The sequence below is a fragment of the Ctenopharyngodon idella genome, chromosome 13 (genome assembly GCF_019924925.1).
Source record: "Ctenopharyngodon idella isolate HZGC_01 chromosome 13, HZGC01, whole genome shotgun sequence".
In the NCBI taxonomy this organism is placed as follows: domain Eukaryota; kingdom Metazoa; phylum Chordata; class Actinopteri; order Cypriniformes; family Xenocyprididae; genus Ctenopharyngodon; species Ctenopharyngodon idella.
In genome coordinates this window covers 12,743,454-12,762,671 of record NC_067232.1, presented here as the reverse complement: position 1 = coordinate 12,762,671, position 19,218 = coordinate 12,743,454, and the positions used below count along the sequence as shown (strand labels likewise).

Genomic DNA, 19,218 nt, shown 5'->3' with positions numbered 1-19,218 from the left:
TATGGAAATGTGTTTCATTAAATCTAATAACCTCCATTAACACATAAAAGATACAGCTAAATCAACCATTGGGGGCTGTTTTATCATATCTTGAAGGGACTCTGCAGATGTTATTATGTACAAGAACATTGTTCAGTTGTTGCTCTTCCCTTGAGAAATTCAGCAGAATTGTTTCCTTCTAGAATTGATTTATGTCTCTGTATGTTCTATCCAATGTCCAATTAAAGGCATTAAATGGGCTTTCAGCTATGTACAATCAGGAAAAGTTTCAAACGGAGCCATTCTGGAATCATTATTGCCCTTTTCAGGAGAGCGTTTGCATGCTGTATCATAAAAGGTCATCAGATACAGAAACAATAAGTGCTTGCCAATGCGCCGCAATTCCCTGTTGGATTGTGACTTAGTGGTTGTCACACAACCTTGTGTAAGTATGAGCACATGCTTGCAATAAGGCAAGGATATGGAGTAAGTTAAATGGCCATAGGCCACATCATACAGCTTCAGAGAGATTGTGATGAGAAAGTGCAGTAGCCCTTGCTGGTTGTCCTCTGGGGAGCGAATTAGAAGGGTTTTCAAGCAATTTGAAAGATTAGACAAAATGTAACACAGGGATTGATGCAGAAACTAAATGAGAATTAAGCACAGTGAACTATTCACTGATCTGAATGAGGGTAATGTAAGGTAGGAATCATTTTTACCATGATGATTTTTTTTTTTTTTTTATAATTCCAGCGCATAATCAAAAAAACTTTATCATTACTTTCAGTAATAATACTGACAAAACATATTATTGATTGTTACATGTTACTGTAGAGCCTTTACTGCTTATTTTGTGAGGTCATAAAGTTACAGGAACTGGAAATTAGCAAAGCTAAAAGCTTGATGGTGATGACTATGTAAAACAGACACACTTCTTTGTTTCTTTGAACTTGTATAACGCATTTCCTTCCTCTAAATAGAGTACAAATGTTTAGATGGCAGTAAAAGCTTTTTAATGAATATTTCAGACATGATGCATGTTAGTATTTGTGCTGTCGCCTTTTCTCCAGAAAAAGATTATAAAATGTTGACGTAAATTTTGACAAACTGTTGTTGACTCCTAATGCCATGTAGAATTATTATACAGTTTTTATGTTTCATAGTGTACATTTGATACTTTCTTTTCCATTTTTAAAATATTTTTGACAGCTTTTTGTTATTGTTTCACAGAACTTTGTTTTGTGTGTTCAAATATTCATTTATGTTCAGAGTGACTTATTATTTTGTGCTCTCTTGGGACTTAATCAGTGTTTTTGCTATCCTAAATTGGCCAATCTTTTGACTGGTGTGTTAAACAAGTATTGAAGTAAGTGCAGTGGAAAAACAGCAGTTTTAAATAGGTAAACTGAAGTTTTATCTTTTATCTTTATATTTTATCAGTCAAAAGATTTAATTGGAAAGAAAAGTTAAATGGTTATTACTGGCTAAACAATGATTAAACACAATATTGACACTGAACAATATTTATTTTTTGTTAAAGCGTTAGTTTACACAAAAAATGAAAATTCTGTCATTAAGTACTCACCCTCATGTCATTCCAAACCCATAAGACTTTCGTTCATCTTTGAAACACAAATGAAGATCTTTTTGATGAAATCTGAGAGTTTCCTGTTCCTCCATTGACAGCTACGGGACTACCACATTGACGTTTCAAAAAGAGATCGTAAAATGAATCCATTATGAATTGAGTGGTTTAGTCCAAATTTCTGAAGAGACACGGATCGCTTTATATGATGAACAGATTGAATTTAGGCTTTTATTCATATAAACATTCATCAACACACATCAGTGGTAAACAGAAGCTCAAGTATGTTTGCTTGATGCGTGTGAGAACCATGAGGTTCATTCTGTGTTACGCAGCACGTTTGAGCTTCTGGAAGAGTTTTGTTCTCACGAGTGAGGCAGGTTCGGTTAAGCTTTTGTTTAGGTTCGCTGATCAATGTTTATATGCGAATAAAAGCCTAAATTAAATCTGTTCATTATATAAAGTGATCAAGTCTCTTCAGAAAATTTGGACTAAACCAATTCATATTGATAAATTCAATTCATATAGATTAGTTTTACGATCGCTTTATGAACTTTTTGAAGCATCAAAGCGTCAGTTGCGTAGCTATGGAGGGACCGAAAGCTCTCAGATTTCATCAAAAACATCTTCATTTGTGTTCCGAAAATGAATGAAAGTCTCATGGGTTTGGAAGAACATGAAGGTGAATACATGATGACAGAATTTTTTAACTTTAACAGAAAACCCTTTAACTTTTTCTTTACTTAAGGCAACCATATTTGTATCACATTTTAAAGTACATTCTTTATACCCTCCAGTGTTAAACTGACACTCATAATTCACTTCATCTTATCTGTCTTCACAGCAACACACAAACCCCTTATCTGGTTGATGATATCTTTTTAGCTTCCTCTTTAAATACTGTAACTCATTCCATGTAGTTGATGATAGGCTGTAAAATGAGGCATCCTCAAACAGATTAACACAATAATTTTAGACTGTGGATCTGGCATAAACATATCAAAGTTCACCACACACTGACCACTCGATTAATAAACCTAAATTATACACTTTCACTGTACATGGGTTTTCAAGTTTTGGGAAAGTACTTGTTTACGTAATGCACACAGAATGACATTCCAGTTAATTCCTTTGGCTTCTGTGAAGGATTTCTGTGTATTTTTGCAAGTGCACAGAGAAGCCTGAGAAAGCAATTTAACTGTAAGTGTCCTAATTTTCATGCTCATTCAAAGTAGCTTGGCATATTCTTCTTACATGCAGTTGCTCAGGCAAACTTGAGTTTCTGTATTTTCAATTTAAAACCTTTCCTTTAATTCAACCTCTGCTAAATCTATCAGCCAGACTTCTTACAAATATGACCTTTTAGAAGCATCAAATTAGCCTTTAAATGGCTGCTTGTGGCCTTTGTAAAATTGGTGTCAGAAGTTGCGTTTAACTAAAACTTCTAATTGTCTACTTAACTCTGAAACTTTTATTTGCTATAATGATGATTAAAAAAAAGTGTGTTTCTCATTCTGGATTATATTAAACATCTTTCACTTACATGAACGCTTTTCATCTCTCGTCTTTTTTGGTCATTTATCATCTTGCAGTTTTCATACCATATCACACATATATTGTTTAGTCTCTCATCCCTTTTGTCTTTTTAAAATTATTGTGTGTGGTAAGTATTAGAAACATTAAACAAATTTGATCTTATATGAGCTAAACATTTTATACCATTCTATTAGTATCAGTTCTATTTCTGTTTTGAATCAGTACCTCAAATAAAAATTTTATTTAATCTCTTTTGCACCTTATCAGAGCATACGTGTTTCATAACAGCTCTGTACCAGATTTTATGACTGGCAATATTATTAATTTATTTTGCCCCTATTGTGAATATTGATTTTGACAGCTATATGAAGCTGTAATATGACTGAATTTCCCCTGCTGTGCAAGAGATTATTTCTTCTGAGTGTAAGAGCACAGTTGGGTTTTTATTGGGTTTCTTTTTCCATTTTAAGGGAAATTGAATATGACAGCTTATAAAATGTACAATGCAAATATTTTATTTTACACTAAAACTCATTGGATGATTGGACAGGTGAAAAGGCGTTCAGTGATGTAAATCTAAAAAGTGCTGCCAGGATTATTTATAATAGCTTTGTGAAATCAAGGTGTGAATTTTGAGTCTGCCTGCAATTCGTGACCCCCATTTTTAAATCTTAATTTCCCTTTTCCTCATTTAACATGTAGATTCTAATTGTTGGAGACATATAGGTGGCAGGTGACCCCTTTTCTCTTGGTGTGAACCAAATCACAGGTGACATGACTGATTTTCATACACATCCATTAGTAAAACGTCATACAGAATTCTTCATAATGATTTATTTCAAAATAAACACTTTAGGGACTAAATCAAACCAATGTACAGACTCACAAAAGAAGGAACAATGTGCTTTATGCTGTCACAAGCTGCCATATACATAGAAGTAATCTTCACATTAAGTGGGAAAAAGGAATGGAAGGACAGTATATATATATGCTACAATTAACTATGTTACAGTGTTGAAAATATTGACAATTTGATGGAATGTCTATAAAAAAAGCTACCCTTACTTTTTACATTAAATCATGGTAATGTTTAATTTAATGGCATTCACCACACTGTGACAATTTCAGAGAGTAATGTTTTGTGTCAGTTTGAAAAAATGTAACCACATTCTGAAATGTCTTTTTTCCAAAGAAGTGCATGATATTTTTTGCAAGATATAATTTTTTTCCCCCCCATGTTAATGGGAATGCAGCTGTACTAGCGGGGGGCTATCTAGTACACAGAGTAGACATTATGTTTCCTTATAGATTTTGTGCCTGAGGGATGGGTTTGTAAATGAGGCCTGGTGCTTTAACAGCTCAACATTGTGAAATTGGCAGTAGTAACAGACAAATTCCATACGATAATTTTCTTTGGAGGGGCACAGGGCATTGGCATTCTTTGCTATGTGTGTGGTGTTCACATATGTATATTCCTAAAACAGTTGTCCAAGGCCATATTGGGTGTTCCAAATTAGTTTTGATTAGGGGGATTTTGAGATGTCTTTTCTGGTTAAATATTTTTGTGCCTGTTTCAAAAGTCAGATATTTGTAAATCATGCTAGCTCGATTTTTTATTTTATTTTATTTGCATGTATTTATTATTGAAAAGTGGGATGTACATGTCAGTTACTCAGCTATTGTTGATGTTTAAATGAATAATCTGACTGTTCTTAAATATAGATGTGAAATAATCCACAATTTAAACAATAAACCCACTCAAAATAATAAAATCTGATGCTGAAGATACAAATGTTTAATAAATTTGGCAATACAGTCATAACTACGTCTAAACACAGAAAACTTTAGGCTCTAGAACTATTCACTATGTAGAGGACATCATCCAGAATCTTTTTTCTGTAAATGTCACAAGGGTTATAAAGTGCATTGTTTATATATATATATATATATATATATATATATATATATATATATATATATATATATATAGGTAGTCGTTACTTCAGTTAGTTCTGTCTCAAGGTCTACCTCAGATGTTCCACTAACACTGCTTTTTTTTTATATTGTCTACAATGCTAAAAATTCAGCTTTCATTATTGAATGAATGAATCAGCCCATTAGTACTTCCAGAACTTGGTTGTAAATTCTCTAACCTCTACTTTTTTTCTTTGTTAGCTGACGAAGTTTTGAAGCACAACTGTTTCTAATGACATAATTCCGCTGAACGTGAAGCAACATTTAGCATGATGTGATGCCGAGTCTCTTACGCACACTCAGATCGGTCAATTAACAAAACAGATGTTTTGGTATCTACAGAACATTGCAAAGACTCTCTATTGGCCCACGAATGCCTTCCAGTAAAGCCAATTACATTCCCCAAAGTCATTCAAAAACCATTTGGGTTTATGCAAGGTCTAAATAGTTCATGTTTGTTTGGCAAAGTAACCCTGCCTTTCCAAGAATAAAACAAGTGAATCTTTTCCGTATATGCCATATAACTTTTACATGCAGTTTATGCTGTTACAGATAATTAAATGATGAACTAGGTAAATACATAAGAAATAACAAGGTAAAAATCAATGCCCTTCTTTTTGTGCCAAAGCACTTGCATGCATATGAATTGTCAGAACTAATGTTTTTAATGTTTGCTCCAACATACCTCATTATCTCAACGCTGTTCTGCCTAACCCAACATAACACAACAAACAAGGAGCAAACACGACTCCAAAAATATCTCTTTACTGTTTTTAAGACGATATAAAAAAACATTGTATATACATATCATACGTAAAAAAAAAACACAGTCATACATATATAATTGCACTTGGCGCTAACAGAGGAGACTACATGGGTGGCGATGATGGTCTGGTGGTCTTTTGCTGAGTCATTTACAGGGGATACATATTTGGCAGGTTAAGTGCTGGGTCAGCAAGCATGCCAGAGGACTATATGGTACATATCTGTGACGGTGGGCTGTCAGATTCTCTTGTCATCTGGCAGACTTCTTAGTTCGACTGTTGCTGGGCTTTTTTCATTCTGAAATGAAGAGAAGCAAAATGTTACAATGAGATAAGTCACACACCATCATTGAATTTAATTAACTAAATTTATTTGAACTAAAAGTGTTCATGGCTTGTAAATAGAAGCAGGACATTTTTAAATAGCCTGTATCTCCACAGTGATTAAAATAATAAACCTAAATTATGCTTTTGGCAAGAATGTAACAGACATGTCTGTATTTTTATAGGCAATTTATATTAGTAACTGCATGCTGTTAGCTTTAATTGTGCTGAAGCTGCGACTATGGAAAATCATCTAATTTCAAGCTGAAGTGAATTTTTGAGCTACTCATGTCAACAAACTGATTAATAACAAAAATAAATGATTTTCAAATAGTTTTTTTCCTGAACACTCCCTAGTCTGCTTTTGGTCGGACAAATGGATAGTTGCGCCATTGGTTGAGCCAATGTTGCTGTTAATAGCCAAGTGGAAGCTCAAACAACCAGATTAATACTACAGCAAATTTGGCCTAAAGAAGGCTTCCAGTACTTACAGTTGTCTCAATATATTAGGTTTGATAGGTGTTTGAAAGTATTTTTTTAATTACACATTTCAGCCTTTTAAAGTAAGTCACATGACCAAAATGTCTGGGCTGTTTTGTAGCTCATTGACCAGAGGTGTTGCAGATGGCAGAAACCTCCCTCACTACCTGCAGATGTACAACTTCCTTTTTCACTTATTGAGCTGTACTAATGACCGCACAGTATGTGCTCATTATAGCGTCCAGAGACCATTCATGGGTGTTCAGCCTCAAGGAGCCATCGTTCATCTCTAGCCATGAGTGTTTTGTTGTGCAGACCGGACAGTTCACACTTTTCTACCCCTTTAGACAATGATTATTGTTTAGCGGGTACAAACACACCAATGAAGGCAGGGCCTACTGGTTTGCCATACATCCATAAGCTTTATATTCACCCACCCCCTCTTAAATTCAACAAGGGTGCACAGCTAGCAGTGAAATGAAAGACGATGGCAACCAGTCCCATGCTCTGATACATCGAGCTCATGATCAGATGTGGGAAAATGTCTTTCTTCTCATGATTCAGTACAACAAAAGCTTGTTTTACTTTGTTTGGACATTCATGATAACAATCAGCGGAGGAACTATTAAGGCAAGGCCGCAAAGCCCGAACATGTTTTACATTAGCTAGGCAGTAGCAGCTAATCTTGCACATCAACTTTAGATAAATATTCAGAGCATTATAAGCGTACAAAAACATTCAAAAGAAATCTGAGAAACAAACCGGTAATGGCTTTTGTGAGCATTCAGAGATATGAGAGAAACAAGTAAGACCAGTATTTTAAAGTGCGGGTGACTTTTTGTCAACAGAGACTACTACATAAACTATTACACTGAGACTTTGATATTTGATGCGATGCATAATCTTGTCTGGTAAAACGACGTCTAATTTGGTTCATTGGAATTGACTCTGTGAGGCCAATTATTTTGCATTTGTGAACAATGCTATAAAACACATTAGACATTGTGCATGGCCCTGTATTTCCTCTCCCGTTTCTCCCATTTCTCAGCTCCTATTTGTCAAGAAGGTTTCCTTACTTGTTCAGGGCGTTCTTCAGGTACTGTTGCAGCCACTTGGTCTCTGGGTTAATGCACACCTCCTTGTTGTTCTTCAGTTTGGCACTGCAAGTGAAAAATGTAAGTTTTCAATATATCTTGTTTGAATATGTAAATACGATATCATGGTGCTGAAATTTGAACTTTTTAGACATTCAAATTGCAGTATAAGCAAGCAATCATTACTAAGTATAAAGCTGCAAGAGCCCATTGTGAGTAGATTTTGAATGCCATACAATAGAAACCCCATAGTCAGCATCAGCCATACAATAGCAGAACAGTTGTGCATTCAAGCTCAGCCAAGCAGTTGGTTCTCAGTCACTCCTCTTTTTAGTAAGTGATATTACACTACACTCTCTCATCTTTTCCTGCGTCTGCGTTCCCACTTTCCCTACAGGTCTTAACAGATTGTCAGATTGTTATCACACTCTTCCTTGTAGCTCTCGGTAAAAATATTAGATTATATGTCTTGTCAGCACAGGTGAACCATTTGTTTTCAATTGTCTACAACTGACACAAACAAATCATTAAAATCTTTCCTATGAAAAGTAAAAATTAATCAAGTTAAAATATCATTTTTAACAAAAAACTAACATTTTAACAGTATAATATTATGTTTGTATTTAATTTAAATAAATTTATTACATAACTAATTGAAACTTTTTTTAGAACATCGATTTGGATGAGTGTAATAATAATAATAATAATAGTAATAATTAATATTATTTTCATCTTGTTTTAATTCAAATGTTTACTTTTTTTTTAATACATTTTTTTGTCTGCTTTGGATGAGTGTATTGATGCTATAAATGCTTACTATGAAAAGTTCTTTAAACCCAGGGTTTCTGGCATACATTATAGTTCATGTGATGATTTGGTTGTGACACACAAACGGTCTGCTGAAATTCGCAGCTGTGAGTTGTTGTCCTTCTCATAATCCTGTAAGTAACGCATTCCTAAATGGGGCCACAATGAATGGCACTACATAATATAAAGTACAAAAAAGGTGTGCACATCCCAAACCTTAATTGGGCTCAGGTGCAGGACAAAAAGATGACAATCATATAAGTAAGAAGAGTAATGTTCGCACACCAAGGTTACAGCTCCAAAAACATTTATTAATAAAAAGCAGGTTTCGACGATCAGGTCTTCATCAGGCACCAGATGAACCAATCGAAACATTGCGCTTTTTATTAATATATGTTTTTGGCGCTCTAAACTCAATGTGCGGACATTACTTTCTTTACTATGTAATATAAATCCTTGAAAAGTTCGTGAGGATGAGAACATTCTTCGGAGACAAGATTAGCCTTAAAGTATGTGTCCACTATCATCATATCTGTATCATTAAAGTAATCAGTTCTTATCTTCAATTCACAGATCCCCTCTAATTTAGTTAGCTCACTCTTTTGAAGTAGCAGCGGTTTATCAGGGCCTGGCATTTGTTGGTCTATCTCGATCTAGTCAGCAGGAGCTGGAGAGGGTCTGGACTGCGAACAGCAGGTAGTAATTACTTCACAGCAAGCCAAGGCCAACAGCAAACACCGGTAGATAGTGTTACCAGCATCACTCATCAATGCAGATCTGAAGTATCAAGGGCTCTTGAGCTTTGGGATTCAGGTTCTGATCTGCTCTCCAGGGCTTTGCCTATGGCTTTTGTGGCAATCGTTAGTCGGCTTGTGATTTTTGAGTCTAGCCAGCTGTTTTTATCTCGCTGACCCTTTGACACGGTTTAAGTCTTTGTTTACGCCTTGGTAAGCATTTATGGTATGGAAAATTAGTGACATTCGTAATGGAGTTTGACACGCCACCGCCATTAATCTTTGTTAAAAATCCAAAAAAAGCAGCTGTTTTGAACACTTCACTCAACAGAGGTGAAAACATACAGGGAGGAGAGTTCTCATCAGCATGCAAGGCTATGGTGTGTGACTAAGCACATCATTCAAGCCCTTTACATGTGTGAGAAAGAGCTTGAAGAGGAACTCTTTCGGACCCCTATGATGCTGTTTTCCTGTACAAAATACAAATGCATCCATGCTTAAAGGTCCTACCCCCTCCTATAGCATTTCCCCCTGGATGTGTGCAATTGTGAGAGCCTGTCCAACGGTATAATGCCAGACAGGGGAGGCCAATTCCTGCCCCATTCAGTGTCCCTTCAGTATTTGGAGATTGATGGGGTGAAGTGATGTGTTTCTGGGTCAGCCAGACACCTCATCAGAGGCAGAGCTGCTGAGCGTGTAGGAAAGAGAGTGTTTAGAGTAGATACTCACATGACTTGGAAGGGGCAGTTAGGTGTGTGGAGGAACTTGAGCTCGCGAATGCTTCTCTGTGGGACAGTGTTGACTGTGGAACGGCACCAGCATCTCTCTACCAGGCTGATGGGCTTGGCTGAAGAAGAATTAAGAGAAAAAGAGAAGAGAAACTCAAATCAGCTGTTGCTGTGATTCTTGTAATTCGGAGCATGTGAGCGTTAGACTAAATCATGATGAATGATGATGTTTGATGAGAAAGTAAACTTTCACTTTCTGCCCTGCATGTTAATACTGAGTCCACACAACAGATGTGTTTTGTAAAAGAAAACAGCATCCTTGACTAAAAACGAAACTTAAAAGATTTGGTTTAATTTTCAAACTCCATTGTATAATCATGCTCTGGCCTCCAAACTCACTATTGCAACACTCTCTAATTATAACCAGCACAATTTTCAGACACACTGAGGATGCATGTTCCTCTATTGGCTTTTCTATGAAAAGTTAAAGTTATTAAGAAGAGATTAATTTTATATTCTTTAGCAATGTGTATTTATATTATTTAATAGGGCTAGTTATGCACTCTATACATTCTTATGAATTAATATGCTCTCGAAATTCAGTGTATAATATTATAGGGTATATACTGAGGTAACTGCCATTTTAGGTGCATTTATAAAGCAGTTCAAGTGAATATATTTGATGAGAAATGTTTAGTGCACTCATACGTTAACCTACATATTAGTTAATAAAACAACAACAACAAGAACAAAGTATTAAAGTGGGCATTGCTAGGCTGTATGAATTGGAGCGCGCGTGCACGCATATACTTGGACGCTATTTTAATAGCCTTCAAGTTCTTGCACATTAAAGCCAGTGAATTGTATGGCAGCGCTAGGATTATTGTTCCATTTGGCTCAGACCTGTTACACGTTCAAGGAAGCAGAGACTTAACAGCTCGAGCAGCTTTACATTGTAAGTGAAGACGGGACGGCGCACGTACGCAAATACTTTAACGGACATCGCCCACTCACAAGAGTGCAGAGGTGTGAATTACCTGCGACTTAACGGAGCTCTATCCACGTTAGTCCACTTGTAAAATGCTAATGACATCTCTAGTAATCTATTTTATTGTTATGTAAACGCGCGAGCCATAGTTAGAGCCGCGCGCTCTAGCTCGATTGAAGTAAAGACTGGCGCTATCTCTGCGGTTCTGTTTTATCCTCTAATTTGTGGGTAATTAAGAGAAAACAAAGAGGGCGACAAATACACACGTTAATCAACGCTGTGCCAGTGCCTTTTCTGCTCTCCTGACCGTCATTCTGTTAATATCTGGAAAAATCACGTGCGTTTATGAAGTTAAAACGGGTGTAAATAACTCATGTGGGTTTTTTCTGATTAAGTAAAAAAAAAAAAAAAATGCGCATGACATTACTAATAAAAACGTTTTACGTTTAAGTAACAATGTAAATGCAAATGCGTAAAAGCACTAAAATATGCGCTGTTTCTTACACAGGTGCACGTTATAAACCGTAAAAACCTGAAATATTTTTACTTGCAGTAGTTGCATAGACTGTTTTTAATGAACGGAATTGCACTGTCGACCAATGATGTGCCAAAACATGCATCTATGCTATGCACAATGCAAAAATAAGGTAAACATTTGCAAAGTATCTAGTGAACAATAACTCACCATTTGAAACCGGTGCATGAATGACGACCGCCATCAGAGCGAATATTACGATCACTTTCACATCCATGTTTGTAGTGTAAAGAAGAGATCCGCACAATGTAGAATCCGGGAGCAACTGTGACAGCAGCAACTGCGTCTCTGGGTTAAATTTGCGCACAGGCTCTAGCCCAGACACCCCCTACGATCCCCCCACCTTCAAAAGGAGAAAGTGGGTGTTCCCACGATGATTTGTCAGCTATTGGCACCAAAGATATCCTCTATTACATTTTTTTGGAACCAAATTAGAGTAATGTGGAACAGATATTTTTTTTATTCATGATTTATTTAATATTTGTAGTTTGGTGATGAATATTGTGAATATAAATACCGTGGCTCAAGATGTGAGCATGCGTTTATAAAAAATATAGTTCAAAACATGCCAAGTTCTTATAAATGTAACATTTTTTTATTTTTTTTTTTTCCAGCAAATTTTTGATTTAACAACAAAATGCAAAACATCTTGGTTACACATTGAGTTAGATTTATTTTTATTTTCTTTTAATTAATACTATTTTAAAACAGTACTGCTTTGCTGCTTTTTTATTAATAATAAGCCATTGTCAAAGTAGTTATGCCAAACTTTTTCAAGAATTTCAGCCTTTTAATAGACTTTTTTTTTTTTTTTTTTTTTACAGCCTCTGCTTAGTTACACCATCTAGACATTTTTGGCCCCACAAAAAAAATTATTCAGAAATGGAAAATATATTCACCATAGAAGGGGTGAAATTAAGTCATTTGTATGCATTGTATTTCTTAATGTATTTTTGAATAACATACATGATTAGTGATGTCATTGACCTTTACATTTCTCAAGTCTCTATCTATTTACATTATGCTTTCAGTGTTTCATTATTGTGTATTTCTTTATTTTCCCAAATTCAGCCAGAACCCACCAAATTATTCCCAGAGAAGCCAGAGATCTGCATCTGTTTGCCTTTAGTCATGGTAAACTATGAGTTCTATAGACTGAAATAGCCCAATTTACATGAATACTGATTCATTATGGCTGTTTTGGGAATTAATAAATTGCATTCCTTGTATTAGCAAAGTAAACAAATAATCAGGCAAAACGTAATTTAAATAAATAAATATGTTTTTGTTCTAGAGAAAAAAGAAACCGATAGAAAGTGAGAGCAAACAATTAGTTTTATATTGGGCCAGAATTTTCCACCAAGCCTTCCAGTTAAATCAAAGTGGGGTGATGTGGGTGGGGAGGGGGTGTATTAGTTTGTATAACAGGACACAGATGTGTTCTCAGTTTCCAGGGATATAGCTGTGCCGCGCTTGACTTTTGTCCCGTAATGAAGCTCCAGAGGAGAGGGGTGAGTTTTTGTGTAATAGGACTCTAAACCGACCCAGCTCGCCGGGTCAAACCTGCTGCTCAGTGGCCCGTGTGTGCCAGGGCAGTGAGGGGTACAAGTGTTGGCACGCATTTAATCACTCTCACAGTCAGTTACTTTAGTAAGTGATGGGGCAGTTCAGATTTTAAGCCAGACTATTTTTAAGTTCAATCTTGAGACCTTTTAGCTTGTATATATAATTTGAGAAAATGCGGAAAGGATGTTAGATGGGAATAAACAATGTTGGACATTGCTTTCCATTGTTTGTCTCTATTAGCTTGCTGTCATTCTAAGTTTCAGTTACTGTGTTTAAACAAACTTTTTAATGCCTTTAAAGTCTTTGAGTGCTCAGCTTTCCTCTCTTCAAAAGCCCGGAGGTGAATGCAGATGTCATTTTACAAGGTGCCACTGGTGGGAGAGTTCACACCCACTCTGAGATTATGCAGGCACATTCCCAGTTGGCCAGTGGATAACAAGAGATGGAAGTACAAAGTTCCATAGTTTTCACTTAATTCGAAAATCTCATCAGTTCAGCAGTCCTATATTTATATTTATCTACAACACTCAGTATATCTAAACTCTTGGGCAGCATCTGAAAGGAAGATCCAATAGAAAACAAAGTGTGTTGTAATTACGAATTAGCTTACTTTTTTCTTAGTCTCGTTTTTTAACAACATATTCAACCTTTTGCCCAACTGTAGGTTATTTGTATGCTTTTAGTACATTTAGTATTATAGTAAATCAATCTAAATTGTCTCATAAACAGTTTGGGCCATAACATCCAGTGTGATATTTGCAGTTTGATAAAGATAATATGTATATATGTAATGTGAGATAATATGTATATATGTATATGTTTATATAAACTAATTATACATTATAATAAACTAATTATATTTTATTTGTAATTAACTAGTCCAGTCAAAAATATTGTATTCTCAACAATTCAAAACATATTTGCAAGTTTATATTCCATATTTTAAGGAAGCTGTCAGAGAAGTTTAAGGCATTAGTGAGTTCAGTTCTATGGTTTATAGACCAGCCGTGTGTTTTTGAATAATAGCAGATGGATTTGCTTTGCAATGGTAATATGCTGGTTTAGTTTGCATAGAAACAGTATAACATTTTACAGTGCAGATCTCATTGAGGAATGTACTGAAGTGGGTCTGTAGAATGAACTCTCAAACTTCTTTTTCTGAATGTGATAATAACAAGCATCGTCTCTTTAAGAATTCATTTGTTAAAAAAAGATGTTAAAGTCATCTTAAATGATTAGAACCTCATTACTCACAATAGAGCATTTAAAAGCCACAGAATAGGAATATTCATTAAGTAATTTTGGATTAAAGCTCATTAACCCTTTTGAATTATCATCTGACTGTAATGAGGGAAGTTCCATTTACAAGAGGTGTCAGGTCATCCTCAGATCTTGCCCCGTCCTAGTCACCCCCCACATGGAGCGTTGGGGCTCTTGCTGTGGAGCACCCCTGAGTTAAGTAAACAGGCAGCCAACAGGGGAAACCAGAAGTGTTATCATTGACACGAGAAGAGCCTTCTAGGGTATAAATCTAGCCCTGCAGACTCCATGCCCCCCATACGCCTGCAGAGTGATGGAGTCCCACCCAGACATACCAGTCACAAGGGCGATCATATCTATGTCAGTGTTGTGATTGAATTGAATCAATTGACTCAATTTAGGTTGTTTAGGTATTCAATTCAGCTCCATAGTAGTGTTTTGCCTAAAATACGTTCTGTTTTAAAAGCTTTTCTTTACATTTCATGTTGTTAAATAATTAAAAATAGTTCCACTGTAGAATTTCTGATAGTAGATCTCAGGCAGGGGTAGCCAACCCTGTTCCTGGAGGGCTAACTTCCTGCATTCTTCAGTTTTAACTTTGCTCAAACACACTTACCTGTTATGCCTTGAACACCTGAAAGCTGGTTCAGGTGTATTTGATTAGGGTTAGTAGACCTTGAGGAGCAGGGTTGGAGATCCCTGATCTAGGGGCTAGTTGTCACACTTTTTACATTATGTGAACCATTTATTTTTTTTTTTTTTACATTTTATGTGAATATTTCTCATATTTTTGAAAGGTACAGAAAAAAAAGTTACATACACAGTCACTTGCTATTTATAGCCTATAGTGTAATGGACATTTCAGCTAAGTTTAAATAGTAGATTATGACAAATTCATGAAATTCGTGAAAAAACAACAACAAAAAATTGTTTTGACCAAGAAAAATTATTTACATTTTTTTTTTTTTTTTTTTTACAACATTTGTAAACTTGCCTAAATGAAAATGTAACATCCTGTCCGACATGACATTTGTGAAAAATGTCCTTGTTCTGAAAATGCAGTTCTCCTTCTGTAAACCCTAACTCTCAAAATACTTATTTGGTTTGAGTAGGACAAACTTAAATTGAACAAATTAGTTCAGTTAAATTAACTGTTATGAGTATTTACAATTTTCTTTTTCGTTTGACTTTACAGCACTGACATATTTCAAGTAAACTGAACTATCTCATCATTTTGAGTTGTATGAACTCATTTCTTTTAATTTAGACTAACTGAAGTTTAACTGAAACTGGGCTGGGATTTCTATTTCCCAGCATGCTTTGCCCATGGCAAGTAAATGCTAAAATTAAGTATTATATAATGTTTTTGTGTGCAAGATTAATAGTAAAGGAGATTTAGTAGTGATTATTGATTTGTTATGCTAATTTAGAAGAGTTTCTGTTAATGTGGGTTTTTGGAGAGCTGCCATCATGATGACAAGTGGCGCATGCTGCTTGGTTTGAGAGCAGGTAAGTTACATGTTTTAATTTGCTGTACTCATTCAGTAAGTGTTATACCGTGCTATTGTTAACATTTTAGCAAATTAGCAAGTTAGCATTTTTTAAATTTACAGTGAAGTAAATAACTCATTTGATTTGCTAGAACTCAAAATAAAAAAAAGTTAATTAACAAAATATTTTATGTTAATTGCTATCAAAATGTATGAGTTCGCTAACTCAGTACTTCAAGTTAGGAGTAAATACCATGCATGAGTACTACAAACTCAAAGCTTGATAGTTCTGCTTACTTAAAATTGGGAACTTCATAACTCAAAAAATTTGATGTACGGATTACCTCTTTTTTTTTTAGTTAGCCCAACTTATTCAGGTTTACAGGTTGAAATCTGTCTTTGTTATATAACTGTCTTTTTCCTGAATTTTAGTTTTTGTGTTCACTTGATTTTTTTTTTTTTTTCTTTTTTTTTGCTAAAATATGATGACATTGGAATTTTAGATTGGTGAAATTGTTCAGATTTAACACTGGTAGCTGTTTGAAACAACATACAAAACTGTATTTTTATTCAAAACCTTATAGTTACTGAGATACAACCCTAGTGACATCAACTCCATGTGACAACTAACCCCGGTCTTCCCTCTATGGGAGACAGATTGTAAATGTGCCCCATGATTTTCTTCCTTTATGTTGGTAATGAGTCACAGGGCAGTCTCATGAATAGATTCTCGGCAGGATGTCTCTGCGCTGTTTGTCCTGTACACCTCGCACAGATCTCTGCCTGTTAGACTGAGATGGAAATGAGGGGGCTAGCTACACATATGCACCTCCGAGTGGGACTAGACGACCAGAAACATTGATGGCTGATAATTAAACAAGAGGATTGTTCACAGCCTACAACAGGAATCACATAAGAGCAGTTTTAAAAAATAAGATAATATTCTTGTTCAAGCTGTCCCTTTTTCACTTTTGTCATTTTATAGGATTAGGTCGTTCCTTTTATGTTTTTCATTGTATTACGGCTATGAATAGTTGTTTAAGCGTTGTGTGGAACTGTGTGCACAACATCTGCTATTGCTCTTTGTGCTAAGAGGGAAAAATCACATTACGCTTGTCTTTGTCGTTGGCTCTATGGCAACTACAGTTGATGAAGTTGAGTTGGGAGGAATCAAATCAGCTGATTGAGGGGAATGGGAGCAAACGGAGAGATCTGAATGAAGAGAGAGCAGATGTTTCACACATATTTACTTATCTCACAGCCAATGTTTGTGCAGACAATCTTCCAGCAGGGAACACTTAAAGGAATATTCTGGGTTCAGTACAAGTTAAGCTCAGTTGACAGCATTTGTGGCATAATGCTGATCATGCAAAAATTAGTTACAGTGAGACACTAACACTGGAAGTGAATAGGGCCAATCTGTAAACATTAAAATACTCATTGTTTCAATAGTACATAATGTAGCCATGATGTAAATGATATGCACGTGAATAAGGATTTAGTGTGAAAAAAATAATTAACTTTTATTTGTAAATTTTTCAAGTTTACAGCTCATGTGGTCATGAAAGCCATAAACCTTAAAACGACTGTATGTGATTATTTAACAGTATTACAGGTCAAATTATAAATAAATAAATAAATTAAGTGATTTTATAAAATTATAAGATTCACATTTCTGCTTTCAAATCCTCTAAAAGTTGGCCCCATTCTCTTCCATTGTGATTCACTCTAATCTTGCTAATTTTTGTGTCATCTTCAAAACAAAACAAAACAAAAAACAAGGAATGAGTTTCAATAAATTTTATGTTAATCAAAATGATGTCACACATGATATTGATTGAATTTAACTTATATTGAATTTGGGATATTCCTGCAAGCGAACGCTCTTCTCCTGTAGTCAGAATTTACACTATGAGGATGAAATCAAAGATGAATTAGATTTGAACAACAAATGAAATTTCTCCCACTCTTTAGTCATGCTTAAATGTGTCCACCTGAATGTTGTTTAATTGCAAAGACTGTTAGACTAACCCCATGCCTTATCTTCTGTTCAATAGATGTAATCGGGATGTAATCTAGGCAACATGTGCATCTAGCAAGGGGGTAGAGCGGGAAACGCTGTCCCACAGGACACAACGTACCGTCTAGGATCTGCATGTAGCGTTTTATGTTTAACCGCTACCACAAAAATGACTATGGAGGTTTGAGAGGACCTCTATGTCACACATAGTCACAAAATAATGGCAGAAGAGCAGATATTTCAAACCTTCGTGTGAGCGGCGGTCTCTTTCCCATCATTGACGGTTAATGTAGAGAGATATTGTTTCTTGGCTGCGGTCTGTGATTCACTGACAAAATTTCTTTGGTATCATCCCATGTGAAAAGGATCTTTTTCTTCCAGAAGTAAAATCATTTAGCCTGTATGTTTACCACATTTTTAAGAAATCACAATTTTGTTTTGTGTTGTTTTTCTTTGTTAAAATCACATTTCAGTAATTTGCAGTGTTTGTGCCGCATTTCACAGACTTGCAAATTAACTGGACCTTTATGCTTAAAGTGATAGTTAATTCAAAAAATTATCCCATAATTTACTCACTCTCAAGCCATCCTAGGTGTACAGTATATGACTTTCTTCTTTCAGCCAAACACAATCTGTATATAATCTTTATATTAAAAAATATCCTGGCTCTTCCAAGCTTTATAATGGGAGTGAATGGTACCCAAGATTTTGAAGCCCAAAAAAGTGCATCCATCTATCATAATAGTAATCCATATGGCTCCAGGGGGCCTTCAGAAGTAAAGCAATGAGTTTTTGTAAGAAAAATATCCATATTTAAGACTTAATTAAAAACCATAATCGCTGGCTTCCAGTAATGGCTGTACATGAGTCTAGTTCCAGCAGAAGAGTGACCTCTGACCCGACATATGACGTAGGTTGTAGGAATATTGAAATTCTCTCACATTTCTCTTTAAAAATTCTTGTTTTAGACTTCTAATTCATGACCGGTGTTTTGTTTTTCTCTCTCTTCTGTGCTTTCACGTTCATCAATATGTCATGCGTCATGATCAAAACTGTTTTTTTATTTCAATATATTTTAAAATGTAATTCAAAAGAGATATCAATGTTGAATTTTTTTTTTTTTTTTTTTTTTTTTTTTTTTTTGTGTAAACCAGTATTTAAAATTCTTTGAACAGAAAGTTCAAAAGAACAGCGTTTATTTGAATTAAATTTATTTTGGAACAATATAACAGTCTTTGTCACTTTTGATCAATTTAAAGGGATGGTTCACCCAAAAATGAAAATTCTGTCATCCTGTACTCACCCTCAAGTTGTTCCAAACCTGTATGAATTTCTTTCTTTGTCTGAACACAGA

At 35.2% G+C, this 19,218-nt stretch overlaps 1 protein-coding gene across 1 annotated transcript; it reads right to left on the bottom strand.

The window, feature by feature from the left end:
- Window positions 1-3,919: 3,919 nt before the first annotated feature.
- Window positions 3,920-11,870, bottom strand: cxcl12a (chemokine (C-X-C motif) ligand 12a (stromal cell-derived factor 1)). The gene is made up of 4 exons (XM_051917158.1): window positions 11,679-11,870; window positions 10,007-10,124; window positions 7,719-7,802; window positions 3,920-6,136 (listed from the first exon to the last, which is right to left on the bottom strand). Exons 1-4 carry the CDS (start codon window positions 11,743-11,745, stop codon window positions 6,106-6,108), a joined length of 300 nt encoding a protein of 99 aa, XP_051773118.1. The 5' UTR covers window positions 11,746-11,870; the 3' UTR covers window positions 3,920-6,105.
- Window positions 11,871-19,218: the final 7,348 nt, after the last annotated feature.